This window comes from Poromitra crassiceps (genome assembly GCF_964638095.1).
Source record: "Poromitra crassiceps genome assembly, chromosome: 14".
Classification (NCBI taxonomy): domain Eukaryota; kingdom Metazoa; phylum Chordata; class Actinopteri; order Beryciformes; family Melamphaidae; genus Poromitra; species Poromitra crassiceps.
The window spans coordinates 43,394,113-43,414,631 of record NC_139633.1 but is presented as its reverse complement, the minus strand read 5'-3'; the positions used below and the strand labels follow the sequence as shown (position 1 = coordinate 43,414,631).

Below are 20,519 nucleotides of genomic sequence, written 5' to 3'. Positions count from 1 at the left end.
AGACAGGTCCAAACCTCCAGATCGGCCAGGATATCTGGGAATTTATATTTTGCATCCCTGGAGAGTACCAGAGTAGTCTCCCGTGATGGAAAATCTAAATTCCCTGCAGGCTGAAATGATAACAATGATAACAATGCTCGTGATGCGCGGGTCAGGGTTTTTTAACGCCCGCACCAACCCAACCTGTCGTCGGAGCCAAAATATCTGAAAATGCCGAACCCAACCCAACCCAGCAGCCCGCAAATGGCCAATTTAATGTAATATATCTCCGGACTCAGGAGGAGCACCGCAGAGCTTTCCAAGGTGTCCAAACTCTGTCTCTCCCCCCCCCCTCTCTCTCTCTCACAGACAGACACACACATGCGTGCGCGACGGCAGTTTTACTGCTCTGGATGCGTTGCGCGGCTGCTTTCATGTCGTTAGGAGTTCTTTCTGCTTCGTCGGCGTTACAAACTCAGCTATTATCGGTGTTTCTTCAATTAATCCAAGGTCTTCAAATGGAGGTAGCAGGTAGAGGTAGGCTACAGAAACAGTTCTTATTCTTTCCCATTTCTTTTAATTACCTCGTGCGCTCTCAATTGGTCACGTGGCAGTAAAGTTGACAAATAGATCACAGTCGAGTCCACACAGAAAATCTGCGGTAGGATTCGTTTTATGGACACTTCAAATAATAATTACAGTGAATAATCCTTCCAAAATGTTTGTTTTGAGAGCACATAGGCTACCTCATTTGAAGCCTTTCTTTACTCCACCATGTAGGCTATAGAGAGTGCAGCAGGTGCAGTCGGCTTCAGACTCGCCTTGTCTGTCTGATTGTGTGTACGTGTGTGTGAGAGAGAGTTCACGTCTTTAATAAAGGGTTTGTCTGCGTGTTTCACTGCTCTAACTCTAAATAATTTGATAATGTTGCTTTGTCACGTTCTGAGCCTGCTCCGCCTGCACCCGCCATATTTTCCTAATTTGCCAACCCAGACCGCCTTTGGGGCGGGCCAGCCCGCGGGACCCGGCGGGTTCTGGGCAGCCCGCGGGACCCGGCGGGTTCTGGGCAGCCCGCGTCTCACTAGTGTGCGCGTTAGCCGTTAGGTATGCCGTGATTTATTATAGAGAGCTAAAGCCATGACCGCTTCCGCGTTAGCATATGAACCAAGGGATTTAATCCGCCATTCATTTTTCCATAGACATTTCGTAATGCTTATTGGTCAAACCAAGCGATTCAGCTATATGTAGAATCAGGAGAGGCCATGGCTGTGTTTGAAATGCACAGTATGTACAGTAGGTAGCATTTCTAGGTAGGAAGTTGGAATTTTTAAACTTTTACTGCCTGAAACAAGTAGGATACAACATTCTGTGCAGCCTTTCTAGGGACCTATTTTTGGCAAATTTTCAAGGAAGCATGTTCCTTAGGTGGGGTAGGATATCCCATAATACCTTGCGACCTGACGAGGAAGAATGAAACTAGCCCCAAAACTTCTGTATAATGGTGGTGACCAAAAAGCTCTTACTAGAGAACAACATTCACTATAATAACAAACATCTGTCCCTTTCTTTTCCTTTTTCAGTGTTTCCCCTACCATTCTGGCCCGCCAGGCCAGAAAAGAAATTGAAAAAAAAAATATATATATATACAGTATATATATATATATATATTTTTTTTTAAAGATTTTTTCCCCTGCTCTCGCCAAAATTTCAATAAATCTTTATGGCATATTATTACAATACAACAATACTGGTGTTGACAGTAATAGAAGATGCCAAATCATTCAAAACAATAAGCATTTTGCTTTTACGAGCATTGTGCCAGCGTGCAGCGGTGTTCCAAAATGTGTCAACGTGTGTCGTTGCCTGGGAAACGCACATCCCATAATACAACTGTTCGCATCGCATCCCATAATAGTATGATGATACTTGGGATGCCATTGCGAACATAGATGTGAACAGGTTAGCTAAAAGTTTAGCGTCGCCAGCGACGCCCCCACCGTTGCGGTCGGGGTACGTTTCGCAATCCCTCCAGGCCTGAAAGATTTTCTAGGGGAAACACTGTTTTTATTTTCAATAACATCAAATATTACTTCATTTTAGTGCGGTCAGTTGCTTGTAAGGTGTCAGGAAAGTCACTTTTGACCGATACACCTTCATGCTACCTTGAGGACGTCTGAAACCAATTCTTTCTCGAATTAAGCAGGTACCTACTTAGGGTGCTAGGTGAATTAAGCAGGTACCTAGAGCCGTTTTCCCACATGCGATTTGTCCCGCTAAATGACCGGAATGTGGTCTAATGCCTTCATGTGTGAAAGTTGTTGTTCCGGTATAAGCGCGACCCCGTCATCGCGGACATTTCACCAGTTTCGAGCCAGTCAGAAGAGCGGTATGCGCGATAACGGACACAAGTTAAGAACGGGTCCAGTCATTTCCCGCGACACCGGTCCTTCTCTCATGGGCGAGGTGTACACACGTTGCTTAATGTTCCAGCGGGCATAATCTAATCATTCGCGCACATTAAAGCAAACTGGCGAAATGATCTTGTGATAATAAGAGCGGTATGTCAGCTTCATGTGTGGGCGTGCCGATTTCCCCCTCTCCTCTGCTGCCTGCTCGCTCTCTGGCCAGTCCTTCAGTCCTCCTCCTTCAGTCACAGCCCGACAGGGACACAGACAGCTCTGAGAGTCTTGCAAGCCGCCCAAAGCTTGTTGAGAAAGCAAATGCACGAAGCAAAATGTGGAAGTATTTTGCTTACGTTGCCGACAGCGAAGGCAAGCCCGGACACATCAAACGAAGCCAGTCTGTAAAAAGTGCTTTAACACGACGCAGGTGAACGGATAAACATCGAACCAGCCAGGCTATTTCTCTCAGACACGGATCCCAACTTCTTCAAATATTTCAGTTCAAAGACTGGTTAGCGAATGTGAATGATACAACATGCCCTCTTAAGTCAAACGAGTGTGATTTGTGATAGACTGCTTGCTTGTGTTTCATACACAGACCCTATTTCAGTCAGACCAAACATAAAAAAATAAAAAGGTTGAGTTTTTGTTTGTTTTTTAGGGACCTCTGACCTGTGGGTGATAGACGCTGAGAGATTTGACTTTATGAAGCGGCAGCAGAACTCTGATCAGAAACATCTTGTGTTCTTCTTTCAGCGGCAGAGCGAAGCCATTGATTATACTGAGGGAGAGAGAGACAGAGAGAGAGAGGAGACAATGAGAGAGAGAGGGGGAGAGAGAGGAGACAGAGAGAGCGAGACAGGGAGAGAGACAAAGAGAGAGAGGGGGAGAGAGAGACAGAGACAAAGTGAGAGAGGGATGGGGGGAGAGGGAGAGACACAGAGGGGGGGGGAGAGAGACAGACCGAGAGAGATCAAAGATGCATGGTTAGATGAAAGTAAATGAATTGGTGTGTTTGTGACAAAACTGTGTGTAGCATATGTGATCGTAATGTGCTTAATGTGTGTGTATGTGTGTGTGTGTGTGTGTGTTACCTTCCCAGTATCTCCAGTAGCTCAGCAATGCCGTTGTGATGTTCCGTCTCATAGATAAATCTGCATAATAACATGAGCAGTGTTAAGACTGGGAATACTGGAGGAGACTGGGAATACTGCAGGAGACTGTGGTTCTGGTGGTGTGTGGTTCTGTAGCAGGGTCTCTGTAGGTTTCAACAACTTAAATTTGAGACTTTTTAAAACCACTATGAACTATTTCATGTCCATACTGGCAAGAAAAAAGGTACGAGGGATGTGAAGGAAAATCAGTCTTTGATGCTCCCAATGTGAAACTATATTGGGGGATGGAAGCAGGCGTTTGCTGCTGGCTTTTTACAGCATATTACAGCTTTTTACTTCCAATACTGTACAACTCTAATGCCTTTATACCCTATACAGGATGTTCCTAATTTCAGCGTTTTCTTGCAAAAGGTGCAGCGGCTTCAAATTTGTCATGCACTGTGTCATGTTATTTAAATGGAACGTTATAAACTTGATAAAAGGTGCGTTAAATTCATAACCAAAAGGATTTAAGAACTGGCAAAATCATATTTAAGACATTTGATATGAATGCAGTGGAATTTAAGGGCATTTTAAGGCCCAAAATTCAGATCATTGGATTTTAGACTTTTTAAGGCCCCACGGAAACCCTGCTGTGGTGGCTGTGGTGGTTGTGACCTGTAGAAGATGTTGTTTATCGTGCGGCGGATGTAGGCCCTCAGACCCAGGAACTTCCCGTAGATCCTGTGGAGGATGGTCTTCAGGAAGTCTCTCTCTCTGGGGTCTTCACTGTCAAACAGCTCCAGCAGCTACACAAAGACACACGCACGCACGCGCACACACACACACACACACAGGTTATTGCATTGCGAGGTTTTAGTTTTAATTTAGTTTAAAGGGACAGCTCACCTTAAAATCCAAAATACATATTTTTCCACTTACCTGTAGTGAGTGCTATTTATCCATCTACATGTAGATCAGGGGTTTTCAAAGTCTGAGACTCAGACTCAGACAAAGCTTGGAAAAAGGCCCCCCCTTGCTCATTTCCTGGGTGCCTATATGATCATGGTTATATTATTTGATCCCATACCCTCAACAATTGAGCCAAGATAGCCTGATATTTACTGCTGTTTGACATACTTCAGACTATACCAAATACATAAAAAAGGGTCTGTCTGAACTCTGAAGGCATGTATTTGTTTCTGACTCTGGGAAAGTGGGAAAAACAATAAAATTCCCCAAAATCACTGTATCTCTGTAACCAAATCACACACATCGGCTATTCTATGTGTTCTCCTTTTGATTACTAATATAATAACTCGTATAATATTTTTTCACTTCCATTCACTGAGCCTCCCCTGAAACTGTTTGGAGCCTCCCTGGGGAGGCCCGCCTCCCACTTTGAAAACCTCTGATCTACCGGTAGATTGTTTTGGTGTTAGTTGCAGAGTTTTGGAGGTATCGGCCGTAGAGATTTCTGCATTCTCTCCAATACAATTGGAACTGGATGGCACTCGGTTTGTGGTGCTCAAAGCACCAAAAATACATTTGAAAACCTTAACAGCAATGTGTCTTTACAGAAATCATGACCCGGACACAAACACATTATCTCCACATTTCTATCTTAGATCATCTATGTAGATTACAGTTATGAATGAAATTCTGAAAAATGAACTTTGATTTTTTTTTTGCATACATTATTACATATGAATACCCAGGGATAGAGCTGGGTATTGGTTCAAATTTCAAGAATCGATTCGATTCCAATTCACAAGGTTGCGAATCGATTAATCCCGATTCGATTCGATTCGATTCGATCCGATCCGATTAATTTCAATATCGATTTGGTTAGTGATACCAAAACGTGTTTTTTGAGCTGTAACCTGAATTACATGACTGTCCAGTTATGTAACACAGGGGTTCCCAACCTTTTTTGCGCCAAGTAGATACATGGGGAAAAAAGTTGCGGACTGGTTGTCAATTTTAATGGTTTTAGTTACACATATATTTACTCACCAGGTGGTGACAAAGGGTAAATAACAGCCTTTTCATCTGTCAATAAAGACACTTTCACAATTATGCACAGTGATTTGATTTCAGCCTATATAATTTCTAAAAGTAGATATTAATGATCAAACATTTCCATTTATGTAGCCTACAGTATTTATGTTTTTGTTTCAACTACAAACATATATAAATGTCAACTTGAAACTATGTTTCAACTACCACACACAGCATAATATTTTAGCCTGTTTATATATATATATATATTTTTTAGCCTGTTTTTATATTTTTATATTTAAAAAAAAAAAATCGATCTCTGGTCATATGAATCGATATCAAAGGAATAAAAATAAAAATAGATTAAAAATCGGAGAATCGATTTTTTGAACCCAGCCCTACCCAGGGATGTGATCTAAAATAGAAAAAATTTAATTTTTCATTTCAGCTCGACTTTAATGACCACAGAGAGTCAGGACCTCAGCGTAACATCTCATCCAAAGGAAGGAGGAAGTAGACCCGGCCAGCTACAGACCCATAGCGCTTCAGAATTTCGACAGAAAGATAATCACCAAAACGCTGGCTACCCAGTTAAAAAAACACATTTGTCATCCATCATTCATCCTGACCAGACAGGGTTAATCCCGAATAGGTTATCTTTCTCCAATGTCAGATGCCTTCTCAACATCATAGTAAGACCAGCGGCGCAGCAATTGTATCGCTCAATGCACAGAAGGCATTCGATCAGGTTGAGTGGCCTCATATGTTCGCGTTTGGCGTTTCATTTATATCTTGGGTAAAGCTAATATATGCCAGCTAGTCCAACATATCATAGGTGGATTTAGACCCTCTTTGGGGGGCTTGAGCCCACCCAAAAATCATCTGAGCATCATCAAAAAATACTAGACATCCAGACGAATCCGTAGGTACCAGCCATGTTATGCTAGCTCGCTGGGAAGCGGGTGTAACATAGCTCCAAATTCTGCAAAGTTTCTGACAAATGTAAATAGGAATGACTACTCAATTGAGTCCCTTGACCTCTCACATCAAGATATCTGAATGAAATTGGGCAAATTAGAACCACACGAGTCTTAGCTTTACAGCCATGTCTGACATGTCAGCTACATAGGGTATATGAGCTCCAGGGTCCTAAAGACAGTGTGCTGCATACAGTGAAAATATGTTATTCTTGCCTTTTTTGTTTCCCTATTTCTGCACACTGTGGTGCCAAAACAGTCATGGAATTGTATAATTTGGGTAGGGCTACAAAGCTGAGACTCCTGTGATTCCAAAGAGCCCACTCACATGAATGTGTGATACAATGATGGCCTCATAGTAAGCATTTCAAAATGTGATGATAATTGTGTTTTACTTGACCTTATACTGTATAAAATGACCTATTGTGAGCTCTAGGACAATCACATCCTGAACATCATTCCAAACAAAGATAGGAAATTCCCCTTTTGTTATTTTATTATTCTACTTTTGTTTATGCCTACAACGCAAATGTTACTTTGTACTTGAGAGTTCTCGCCTGGAAGTGATTTTGGTATAGATGTGCCACCATTGTGTTTAAGCAAGCAGTATTCTACCTACCATTCTACCTGTATGCAGAATATATATAGTGAGACTATTATTTTTTCATCATCATTGTAAAGCAACAGAACAGTAAAGAGGATATTAATGTGATGTGTGTAGTTGTTCAGAGCTCTAGCCTCTTAATTTTGCTCTCAAACTGCACCAGATTAATTCATTTTTACTTTAAAATGTACAAGATTGTCACCCGGGGGGGCATGCCCCCAGACCCCCCTAGGGGGTCTGCGGGCCAGGATATTCTGATTGGGGGCTGAGCCCCCCCAAAGGCCTAATCTTAAAACCGCCCCTGCAACATGTTCAGTTAGAATAACCAATGGTGTCAACCAGATTTCCACTACTTCGCTTGGTCCAGCAGGGTTTCCCTCTCTCGCCGGCCCTCTTCACCGTTGCGCTCGAGCCATTGGCATTGACTTATGTGACATTATATGGGAAAGGAGGCTGTCTGTGGTACAACGCTGCTCAGTGAATAACAGACACCAGCTGATCCAGTTTAAAGTCACTCACCGTCTGTGAGTGTCTCACCGCTGTGTGACAGGTGTCAAGTGTCAGAGGGCACTATGTCTAATGCCTTCTGGTTGTGCCCTTCACTGACCGGATTCTGGGCCAACATATTTGATTGGTACTCTAAAGCCCAATTTATGCTTTGTCTGCCGACACTTTTGAAACGGTCGCCGACAGAAATGAGGACTTGAGTCGACACTTTCAAGTGTCTGCTACCTGGTGAAATGTCTAGTGTCACTGACTACGTCACGATGTGTCGCACAAGTCTGATTGGCTATATAGACGGCACGCGCTTGACTTCCTTGCTTTGGTTTTCACTCGATTGAAATGAATGAACGTGTCCCCGCTATTTTTATCATATCAGCCTGTCCTTGATGTATGACTTCGTGAAAATCACAAAGAACATTGTGACCAATTTCCCAGAGAGAGAGAGGAGGTGAGTTAAAAAAAAAAAAAAAAAAACTCTCGTAACTCTCATAACGGGACAAGCCCCGTCTTTTATTGTCACACGAACACCACAACACATGCATGCGGCCACAACACACTCATGCTGACGGTGGCCGGTGAAAAGTGTCCTCTGCATTTAACCCATCCAGGCATGTCCTTTCCTCCGAGGGGCAGGCCAGGAGCAGTGGTCGCTTTCTCGTACAGCGCCCGGGGACCAACTTCGGATGTTGTCGTCACTGGTCGGATGACGATGACGATCTGATCTTCTGCATGTTTTTAGTGGGGGGGGGTTATATACGGAGGAACCCCCTGGGGGAGCACGGGGAGAACATGCAAACTCCACACAGAGAGAAAGGCCCTTACGACGAGATACCCCACCTGGGCAGTAGGCACTGAAGATATGGGGGGAACACAACCACAGCACCCACAGTGTCCCAGGCGAGAATCGAACTCAGGACCTTCTGACTGCGAGGCGACAGCTCTACCACTGAGCCACCGTGCCCCCCGTGAGTTGTGTGGTTGTGTGTTGTTTATATGCGGCTGCAGCCAAGTACGTTACATCTTGCCTCTGAGGTGGTTTCACTGTGCGTTCCCTCTCTTCTCTTGGCTGTCTGCTTATAGCGTTCGAGTGTCAGGTGACCGTTGAACCGAGGCGAACATTCACTGAAGTATAAATGCAACACCATGAGCGACACTTTCTTTTTCGTCTGCGACCATGTGCTGAGCGACACTTTCTAATAAGTATAAATTAAGCTTAAGGCCTACAAAATAACCCTTCAGCCGGAGGCAGAACTCGCCATCTTCGGCTGCTCGGAATCCTCTCTCGACTTCCCTACAGCTGTGCAACAATCTCTGACACAGGGGACAATTGTGGCCAAGAAAAAAACATCTCATCCGAAGGACGGTGCTCACTCACAGGACAGAGTCCCTGTCTCTGCCCTGGGGCATTGGGGAGATTATTCATGAGACGAAAGGGAAGAGCACCTCCTACTCCAGACAGACAGACCCTCTTATAGACGCCTCGGGCCCCTAGTGTCAGGCTGTTAAAAGATCTTACCGACAGCACAAACTTTTGGTCGATGTATTTTTTGCCGACGTTGGGCTGGAAGTCTGGAGACTCCAGGAAGCGAAGGAAGAACTCATACACCAACTAGAGAGAGAGAGAGAGAGAGATAGACAGAGAGTGATAAATGAATTCAGTTATGATGAATTGACCCGACCCGGTCTCTCTCTCTCTCTCTCTCTCTCTCACACACACCTGCAGGTGGGGCCAGGCGGCCTCCAGCGTGGGCTCGTCCTCCTCGGGGTCGAACTCTGCTCCAGTGGGGTTGGAGGAGGGGGGGAGGGTCCGGAACAGGTTCACCGAGAACTGAGGAGAGAGAGAGAGGGAGAGAGACACAGCGAGAGAGAGAGAGGGAGGGTGAGACAGAGACAAAGATGAGTTCAGACCCAGTCTCACTGGCTCTGGTGGGGTTGTAGGGTCCGGAACAGGTTCACCGAGATGCGACAGAGCAGGACAGGCAGTAGGACAACCACAACCACACAAAACCTAACCTTAAATAATAATAATAATAATAATGATAACAATAACAACAACAATAATAATATATCTATTAACTCATTGAGTGCCAGCCACTTTTGGAGAACGGACGCTCCCAGTGCCAGAGTTTTCAGAGCGTTTTCAGTGATTTCTCGAGGCCCACAGAATATTGTGTGATATTACTATGTAAACACCGAACACGCAAAAAGAACAAGGAGACTCTATTGTATCATCAGCAAAAAAAAGTTTATTGATACCATTTTCCGTTCTTTAGTTATGAGCCGGAGAAGATAGGTTGTTTTCAGCGTTTTCAGGCATTTCAAATTATAAGCTGAGATATTCAGCCTTTTGTGAAATGCAGCATTTCAAGCACATTCACTGACTCTAGATACGGTAATATTTTCTGATGTAGTGATGTGGTGTAGTTGTGTCCTGCCCTGCGTGCTCCACCCCCCCTCCCCTTCCTCAGCTGAAAACTCCTCCCCACACTAGTAACACACAGCCTCGCACCAAGCGTCTCTAGGAAGCCTGGGAAGCGCCGCCTCCCAGGCAGCGCAACATGGAGAAGCCACACGCGGACTGCAGTGAAAGGTTTGGCTTTTCAGTGTCGCGCTGCTGCTTTTCTAGCGGCTAATCATGTGGAGAAACTATGCTGACAGACAGACAGAGGCAGAAGGACTCAGTTGTGTGCGCGGATTGACTGTGTTCGCACGCACCGTCAGTTGCAGCCAGAACAATCTACATGGCTCTGGATTGCAGCATGAGCGGGTTCTCTTTCATCAAGGCTAATTCAGGCTGTGTATTCCTGACATTTCTGTAATCTGGAGAGCACTGTCGCCACCTAAGGGTTCTGTAAAATAGGTTATAGACCTCCAATAGCTACTATAGTTGTACAGGAGCTGCGGAAGGCTTTGATCAACGTCCCACCGTCAAAAAACGCATTGGACGTCGAAGGACGTCCGTGGCACTCTACGTCACTATTTAATTGGACGTCGAAGGACGTCCATGGCATTCAATGAGTTAAAAGGGAGCATGTGGGCAATCTATCTATAAAAGGGCGCATGTGGGCAATGTTTCTCTGTTTGTTTACATTTTTGTCCCACTAATGATGTCATAGGAGGAACTGATGATGTCATAGTGACATCACTGATGTCATAAATCATCTTATATAAGCGGTGGTCATCAGCAGTGTTGGGCAGTAATGTGTTACTCTAATTAGTTACTTTTTCAGTAACAAAGTAATATAAGGCTTTACAATTTCGAAAACAGTAATCTTTTTTATTTTATTTATTTTTTTTCATTTTTTTTTAAAGCTACCACTTAGCAAAGGTTATCATACCAAAATATCATGTATGGACATGTACCTTTTCAAAAAATGTGACTAGATTTTGCCAGTGAGTGATACCTTGAGTGATATATCTGGTCTGGCCCATGGACTACCTGTTCCCCAGAGCAGTATTGTCAACGGTCAGCCTGTTGACATAGTGACCGACTACAAATATCTGGGTACAGTAATTGACAGCAAGCTGAAGTTTGATCTGAATACCGACATCCTGTGTAAGAAAGGTCAGCAGCACCTTTTCTGCCTTGGGAAGCTGGCCAAATTTCAGGTCGACAAAACCCTGATGAAAATGTTTTATAGTGCTTTCGTGGAGTCTGTCATTTCCTTTTCCATCATCTGCTGGTATGGCAATCTTTGTACCAAAGACAAGAACTCCCTGGGGAGAATAGTGAAGGTGGCTTCAAAAATAGCCGGAACCCAGTTCAGAAGCCTGGACCAGATCTGTAACAAACAGGTGCTGAAAAAAGCTGTGTCCATCCGATCTGATGATGCCCACCCTCTGAGGTTTGAATATGAGCTGCTTCCTTCCGGGCTCTGCCTTCGTGCCCCCATAGTTCAAAAGAACAGATACAAAAATTCCTTTGTGCCTGTCTCTATCAGAGCGATGTACGCTGCTGGGGTACAAATGTAATGTTTCCCCATTTGCCGTCGCTGTTATTTTATTTATTTGATCCTTTTATCCTTATTTATTCTTAGGTGTACGGTACAGTATATCTGTATATTCATATACTTTGTCTGCCCTTTGGTCTGGACCGTGGTTTTCCTTTTTGATTTGATACAATGATACATTGTAGCTCTTTCTTGTAATATAAATGTGCAGAGAGTCAAGGCAGTCACTCGCCACACTGCACTTTGCTGTTATGCACCTTAACTCTCTACTGTGCACTTTAGATCGTTGCTACAGTTGTCATATTTGCACTTTAACTGTTGTGCTGCACTTTAAACTGCTGCTCTAGACTGTTCTTATGTTTTATTTGTCTTATTTGTTTTTATGTATGTACTTTGTATTACGCTTCTTGCAACCCAAATTGCCCTTTTGAGACACTTAATAAATCTTGAATCTTGTATTGAGCCAACCATATCAAACCACAAAGCTGTTTCATCCATGGCTATGATGCATCTTATTTTTCCTCCATCATCTGCATTGAAAATGTGGGACATTTCACCAGCTTCTCAGTGGTGTCTTTCTGGGCAACAGTTGCAGCCTAGGCCAGTGGTTTTCAAAGTGGGGTCCCCAACATAAAGGGGCGTGATCTATTTTCACTATAATTTCATCCATAATCAGAGAATGTATGACTATGTTGGTCATGGGTACACTTTCTGTAATAGATAGGGCTGTCCCAAACGATTATTTTCTTCTCGACTAATCTAACGACAATTCTTTCGATTAGTCGATTAATCAAACACATTTTTTTTTTAACTGAACCTCATATTCAAAAGGATCGCTGACAGATTGTTTAAACTGGAGTAATGTGTATAGTTAAGATAATCACTGGCAAATACATGTTTTTTCATTAGTGTGCGGCAAGGAAAGTAATTTAAATTATTTAACTTACATTAATTAAGTAAAGTGACTAACGTTATAGGTAATGTAGGCTCTAGGTTTATCTGTTGTCTGTTGGTAATGCCTGTGCTCACTCACTCCCAGGCATTATAATAGACAACAGATAAATCGAGAGCCTACACTAACAAACACGTTCCAAGTGTTGATAATCCTAATATGCATGATCAAAAAGTGTGTTAAAAAAACATGGTTAAAACAGGACTGACTTGTAGTCCAGGCATTTTACGCAAATATGTGGGTCAACCTCACACTAATTGCAACAAAACCAAACTCAACTGATTTTGTATCCTCAATATGTCCTCAATGAAGGAAAAAAAGTGTTAAGGAAATGTATGAAGGGAAAGTTTTGAAAATGACCTAAATATGATGGTAGCCTATGGAAGCCTATGGAAGCCTTTTTTTTTTTTTTTATGTGCCATAAATCTCATCACTTATATCCTGTATGTGTTTTTTGCTTCAAGGAGAAAAATAAAATAAAAAAAAATAAAAAATAAAAAAAAATGTTAAAAAATAAATAAATAAACGTTTTTGGTAGCATCATATGGGTCATTTTCAAAAATTTCCCTTCATACATTTCCTTAACACTTTTTTTCCTTCATTGAGGACATATTGAGGATACAAAATCAGTTGAGTTTGGTTTTGTTGCAATTAGTGTGAGTTCAAGTGACATTTTTACTGGACTATTGGTGCTGTCTGTTGCAACAGGAAGCGCGCTCCGGGTACGTGTACATAACGTTACGTTTACGTCATTTCCAATGTGCGGAGTTTAATGTTACAGAGCAGGGTCTCAGTCTAAAATACTCCCACACTTTAGATGATCGTGCTTGTCCTGTCCCTGTCACTTGGGAGTTGGGAAAGGGAATAACAAATCCATGTGATGACGGAGCCACTACCTAACGTTAGCCGCTTCCACTAATCCGACAACAATATGACTTCCAGTCAGATTTCCCCCGAAATAAAAGCCATTCTACTAGGGGTGTCACGACTCACGATACACTAATTTCACGATACGATACGATACACGATATTGGGTTCACGATAACGATACGATATTTTAACAATATTTTTTTTAACAAAAGTAAATAATTGTTATGTATTTATTTATCATTTATTTAACCATGTGAGTCCCGTTGAAATCGAAACCTCTTTTCAAGGGAGCCCTGGGAAAATACTGGAAAAATAGTCTTTCATTTGAAATACACAAAATACAAAACAAATGCTGTTTTTGGAAATTGTTATTATAATAACTAGAAAACAACATGGAAGATAATGCTTCTCTTGCAATAGAATGTGTCACACTGTCACAAACTAAATGTTTGTTGCATGGTGAAAGAAAAATAAAGTATACAATCTATTTCTTAACACGTTCACTGCCAATGGCGAGTTGACTCGTCAAACACAATCCAACGGTTCACTGCCAATGACGAGTTGAGACGTCAAAAAAATCGTTTTTTTTTTTTTGACGGTGGGACGTTGATCTAACCCTTTTACGTCTCCTATACCAGAATTGTATGGAGGGTGGATCGTGCCTAAATCAAATACAATACACACAACTACCGTAATTTCCGCACTATAAGCCGCACCGGAGTATAAGCCGCAGCAGCAAAATTGCCTGTTTGTTACATATATAAGCCGCACCGGACTATAAGCCGCAGGTGTTTTAATGTTTTTTTTTTTTTTTTTTTATTGTGTTTTAATGTTTAATTACCATATGTAAGGGTTCATGCACAGAGGGGATTGTCGGGAAAGAGATGGCTGTTTGAGGAAGCTCCCATTTATTAACATTTCAACAAAACAACATAACACAACACCACCTGTGTTTTTTTTTACAGTGCACACAGTGTCCGCGGTGTGGTGAAAAGAGGGCAAGAGAGGAAATTAAAACAGAAGTGGATTTATAGTTAGAAAGAGTGCTAAAGAAGAGAGAATTCCGTTTTTTTTTTTTTTTTTTTCCGAAAAAATCCATAGATAAGCCGCACCGTTATATAAGCCGCAGGGCCAAAAAACGGGGAAAAAGCCGCGGCTTATAGTCCGAAATTTACGGTAAATACAATACACACATTGAAATACAATACACATATTGGAAATACAATACATATATTGAAAATACAATACACATCTGAAGAATACAATACACATCTGAAGAATACAATACATGTGTAACAATAAATACAATACAATACACATATTGAAAATACAATACACATCTCGAAAATCCAACAACTGTATTGTATTTTCGATATGTGTATTGTATTTTGATATGTGTATTGCCTTTTCAATATGTGTATTGTATTTCAATGTGTGTATTGTATTGAATTTTGGCATGGGTGAATACAATACAATTGTTGTATTTTCGAGATGTGTATCGTATTTTGATATGTGTATTGCCTTTTCAATATGTGTATTGTATTTCAATGTGTGTATTGTATTGAATTTTGGCATGGGTGAATACAATACAGTTGTTGTATTTTCAATATGTGTATTGTATTTAAGCATTTCGGTATTGTATTTATTGTTACACATGTATTGTATTCTTCAGATGTGTATTGTATTTTCAATATATGTATTGTATTTCCAATATGTGTATTGTATTTTCAATATGTGTATTGTATTTTCAATATATGTATTGTATTTCCAATATGTGTATTGTATTTTCAATGTCAGTCAGGAATGTTTCCCGTTTTTTTTAGTTGTGACGTAATCACTCCGTTCCCACTCCACTCAGCTGGCTCGAGTGCACCGCCCAGACACTTCTTTCTGCGACCATGTATCGAGAGACATTTTCTAAAGAGTATAAATTAAGCTTAAGTTGGCTACCTTGGCTACCTTGCTGGCAAAATGTCGACGAAGACGGTGGCCGATCTGCTGCGGGAGGCAGCTAATGCCATGGATCTAATTCCTCCCCCCAGTACCCCTCCTCCAGCAGCTCATCCTGTGCCCCCAATGTCTGTAACGTTACCCTCACATGGATCAACTTCCATGGAATCAAGAGTTTGTGGTGCTGTGCAAGGTAACGTTAATGTCAAAACCACTGGAAAATATCTAGTTAGCTAGCTCAGATCGCTAGCTAGCATCGCGCTGCTTGCTGCTGCCAAGACGCCAGCATGCATTGAGAATGAATGGCAGCCGGCCGGCTGCTCTCGCTGCTCGTGACGGTCCCTTTGTGAATCCACAGTAAACGCTAGCTGTTGGAATGAAAGGATAGTGCTAGCTAGCTAACAACATTAGCTAGCTAGGCTATGAGAAACCCAAAATACAGATTTGAGCTTGGTTACCGACCGTGCACTTTATTAATGTCCTCTACTGCTGCTGAATAAAAAACAAGTAATTCTTGCCGAAATGACACAACAGAGATTGTATTTTAATCATCATAATGTTTATTTGATTCAATATTGATGTAGGTGAGGTGTCCAGGCTGTTTCAGCCTTACAGCCACCGCCGATCAACGCCATTCAGGAGCCCTGCTGTCCCAGCAAAGAAAACCAAACTGCTGCCCTACACACACAACTTCTGCTGCCTGGGCGGTAGGAAGGACAACAGTGTCCCTTCGATCTACGAGAAGGAGGTGTTATTGGTAGCTGGTCTGGGCCACAAAAGGATAACGTTCCCAGGTAATTGATAGTCATTCATGAAACTGAATGACACTATTTGAAGGGGTGATTCTGATGTGTCTTTTTCCCTGCAGCGACATCTGAACAACTCACCAAACTGGTCAGGTTCTGGGTAGGGTGGTGTGTCCTGCCTGAAGCCCTTTTGAGAGGTTTTCTTTGAGAGGTATCTATATGACAGGGGAGGAGGAGGTGAGGGGGAGGAGAAAGATCTGATGGTGTATCTCGATTCATTCATGTCACGGTTATATGACAGGTTCATGACAGTGTCATGTTAGTCTTATGTACACCCCTTCAAATAGTGTCATTCAGTTTCATGAATGACTATCAATTACCTGGGAACGTTATCCTTTTGTGGCCCAGACCAGCTACCAATAACACCTCCTTCTCGTAGATCGAAGGGACACTGTTGTCCTTCCTACCGCCCAGGCAGCAGAAGTTGTGTGTGTAGGGCAGCAGTTTGGTTTTCTTTGCTGGGACAGCAGGGGTCCTGAATGGCGTTGATCGGCGGTGGCTGTAAGGCTGAAACAGCCTGGACACCTCACCTACATCAATATTGAATCAAATAAACATTATGGTGATTAAAATACAATCTTTGTTGTGTCATTTCGGCAAGAATTACTTGTTTTTTATTCAGCAGCAGTAGAGGACATTAATAAAGTGCACGGTCGGTAACCAAGCTCAAATCTGTATTTTGGGTTTCTCATAGCCTAGCTAGCTAATGTTGTTAGCTAGCTAGCACTATCCTTTCATTCCAACAGCTAGCGTTTACTGTGGATTCACAAAGGGACCGTCACGAGCAGCGAGAGCAGCCGGCCGGCTGCCATTCATTCTCAATGCATGCTGGCGTCTTGGCAGCAGCGAGCAGCGCGATGCTAGCTAGCGATCTGAGCTAGCTAACTAGATATTTTCCAGTGGTTTTGACGTTAACGTTACCTTGCACAGCACCACAAACTCTTGATTCCATGGAAGTTGATCCATATGAGGGTAACGTTACAGACATTGGGGGCACAGGATGAGCTGCTGGAGGAGGGGTACTGGGGGGAGGAATTAGATCCATGGCATTAGCTGCCTCCCGCAGCAGATCGGCCACCGTCTTCGTCGACATTTTGCCAGCAAGGTAGCCAAGGTAGCCAACTTAAGCTTAATTTATACTCTTTAGAAAATGTCTCTCGATACATGGTCGCAGAAAGAAGTGTCTGGGTGGTGCACTCGAGCCAGCTGAGTGGAGCGGGAACGGAGTGATTACGTCACAACTAAAAAAAACTGGAAACATTCCTGACTGACATTGAAAATACAATACACATATTGGAAATACAATACATATATTGAAAATACAATACACATATTGGAAATACAATACATATATTGAAAATACAATACACATATTGGAAATACAATACATATATTGAAAATACAATACACATATTGGAAATACAATACATATATTGAAAATACAATACACATCTGAAGAATACAATACATGTGTAACAATAAATACAATACCGAAATGCTTAAATACAACACATATTGAAAATACAATACACATCTCGAAAATACAACAACTGTATTGTATTTTCGATATGTGTATTGTATTTCGATACATGTATGTATTTGATTATGGCACGAATCACCCATGCCAAAATTCAATACAATACACACATTGAAATACAATACACATATTGAAAAGGCAATACACATATCGAAAATACAATAAAGTTGTTGTATTCTTCAGATGTGTATTGTATTTTCAATATATGTATTGTATTTCCAATATGTGTATTGTATTTCAATGTGTGTATTGTATTTAGTTGTGTGTATTGTATTTGATTTAGGCACGATCCACCCTCCATAGAATTGGAGGTATTGAATGTGTATAATCTATTTTACCGACCCACTGAGTGGCGACATGTCTCTCCACAGTAGAAAGAGGAGAGCCAAACTGGAGGGAAAAGCGCGAGGAAGCCGTTCTCATACAGTAAAATGGATGGCGAAAACGCTTTCGTTTTCGCGCTGATTGCTGGCGGTGCGGGATTGCAAATTTGCATAATAGATTACGGGTGGAACACACTTTGAAACACGCAGCATAAATATGACCAGAATCGCAAAAGCTTCATCAAAGCTCTCAACCAAAACTCCAAGTAACGAGCGAGTCCATCCAGACTTCCTCAAAGAGCGGCCGCGCAGACAGGCACAGCAGCAGCAAAGCAATGAGCCTGGTGACGCGAGGTTAGAGCAGCAGCAGCAACGAGCTTGTGACACGGCCGCTGCAGCCAAGAAGACACACACGGAGGGAGGAGTTGGAAGCAGAGGGGGGTTTCCTGCTGTTATGGAGGAAATTACTGTTCAAAACTATTGTTTAGATGTCTGACGTCTTACTGATGCCAAAAATGAATGGTTAAAGTGACTGTTCTATCGAATTTCACAAAAAGCCGTTTATCTCAGAATATTTTTTCTGACGCTGAAACCATGCTGTATTCAACTGCTAATGCTTACATAACTACTAACTCTACAAACTAACTCTTTTAGACAGAGAAAGCACACATTCTATTACCGTAGTTCTTTTGAGATATTGTGTGTTCACAAAATCTTAGCAGAAAAGAATCCTCGGGTCTTGAAAGATGAGCCAGAATCCTCAAAAAAACCCTCTGGCAGAACCTACCTACAGTAAAAAAAAAATGGCTGGCAGTGAATGTGTTAAATAACTCATGCTCAATGGTCCCTAAATTTATGTAATCTTATGTACCCCTTCAGCTGTTTTGCCATGCCAGTAGTAGTCTACCCCCTCACTCATGCGTGTTGATTCTGCTAAATTTGTTCTATTATTATTCAGGAGCAAAAACATATATACATTTTTTTTTACGATATCATTTTTTTCTGACGATATCGATATCGTGACGTTTCAATATCGCGATATATCGTGCGACGAAATATCGTGACACCCCTACATTCTACACAAGATTAACGCACGCAGAATTCATTAAAAACTTTTATTTTGAAATCTGATATTGGAACGGAGCTATCTAGTGTATTAATTATCTTTGCTTCACATAATTCCGACGCATCGACGCATGTTATACAAGCCGTCTCATTTACATAATCGATTTACGTTGACTACTCGACGCGATGGGGACAGCCCTAGTAATAGAACACCTAAAAGCAAAACTCCTATCAGATGGGGGACCCTGGAACAAAATCTTATCAAATGGGGGTACATGGTGTAATTTGTTTCCGTTTAAAGGTCCTTGACATGAAAAAGTTGTTTTACTGCTTAATTTTTCATTGAACATAAGAAAGCACTGGTGTGTGTGCATGTGCGGTTACCATGAAGACAGCCTCGGGGTAGATGCAGTCGGTCAGCACGTCTTGGCTGTGTGTGATGTACTCCAGCATCTCGTTAAGCCCCGCCCTCTTGACCTCCTTGTACTTGAGGTCGCTGAGCGGGTCGGTGAGGAAGTCAAACAGCACGCAGCACTGATGAAGCTTAGCCACAAACAGATCCTCCCTGTCCAGGAGAGGGGCATCTGAGGGGAAGGGAGATGGGAAAAGTATGTACATTCTTTACTTAAGATTAAAGCCCCCTCCAGTCAGCTTGGTCAGGTTAAAGTGAGACAAGTTTTATCTTAAATTTAAGAGCAGGCTAAAGTGTGACAGCTGTGTCTTACCTTTAAAGGCCCATTCCGTCGGTTCTGGCGAGAAATAAATGTGCACAAAGTGTTTTTTATTGGCAATGAGTGAATGCGCCTTGACGTAACTTAAAAATGGCGACCAGGGGCGTTTCTCTCCGACCAGCCGTTCAGAAGATAGGCTACATGGAAATACCTCAGTTTCGAAGGGCTTAGCATTTCCCGCCACAGCTAGAGGATGTGACGTCTGCGCGCGTTCATGAGCTTGCCTCTTGTCCTAGACGGCTAACAGGAAATGGCTAAAGTAGCTTTTAACGTTACGTTCGTCGCTAGCTGCTAGCAAAATGAAACAACACAGACTCCAGAAAAAGTCCACACTAAATAAATAAATAAATATTTATCTAATGAAGTCCGTCTGGCCAGACAGCAGCAATGTGACCGACATCAGGGGGAAACTAGAGTTAGGACTGTGTTTTCGGTTCATGAAGGAAACTTGCTGCTTTTAGCTAGTGTAATGTGGTTTTGATCAGATAACGTTAGCTGCTTGCTAATGGATTTTCAAGATTCAAGATTTTTACTGTCACTCCGTAGTACAAGTATCTGACCACCTGGTCAGAAACTCTGCTAACATTACCATCTTGTGTGAAGTAATGCAACCCTAACGTTACTACCGTTATGCTTATGGTCATGGAACATTATTGTTTGACTGCAGTTAGCTGCGGTGGTGAGTGCCTATTAGAACCATAACGTTAGATTGATGCTATACGAGGCTAACTAATAGATTTAGCTATATTTATAGAAATTACCATCAGCCCCACT

The 20,519-nt window shown here is 42.2% G+C and overlaps 1 protein-coding gene across 1 annotated transcript in view; it reads right to left on the bottom strand.

Moving 5' to 3' along the window:
• The window catches only part of ppp2r5d (protein phosphatase 2, regulatory subunit B', delta), a 43,383-nt gene extending 23,863 nt beyond the window's left edge, over window positions 1-19,520 (bottom strand). Inside the window, exons 1-6 of the mRNA XM_083650408.1 lie at window positions 19,399-19,520; window positions 9,279-9,389; window positions 9,078-9,170; window positions 4,154-4,284; window positions 3,476-3,535; window positions 3,054-3,162 (exon numbers count right to left, since the gene is read on the bottom strand). Coding sequence (XP_083506534.1) covers window positions 3,054-3,162; window positions 3,476-3,535; window positions 4,154-4,284; window positions 9,078-9,170; window positions 9,279-9,389; window positions 19,399-19,467 — 573 coding nt within the window. The 5' untranslated portion in view covers window positions 19,468-19,520. The remainder of the gene's footprint in view (window positions 1-3,053; window positions 3,163-3,475; window positions 3,536-4,153; window positions 4,285-9,077; window positions 9,171-9,278; window positions 9,390-19,398) is intronic.
• Window positions 19,521-20,519: the final 999 nt, after the last annotated feature.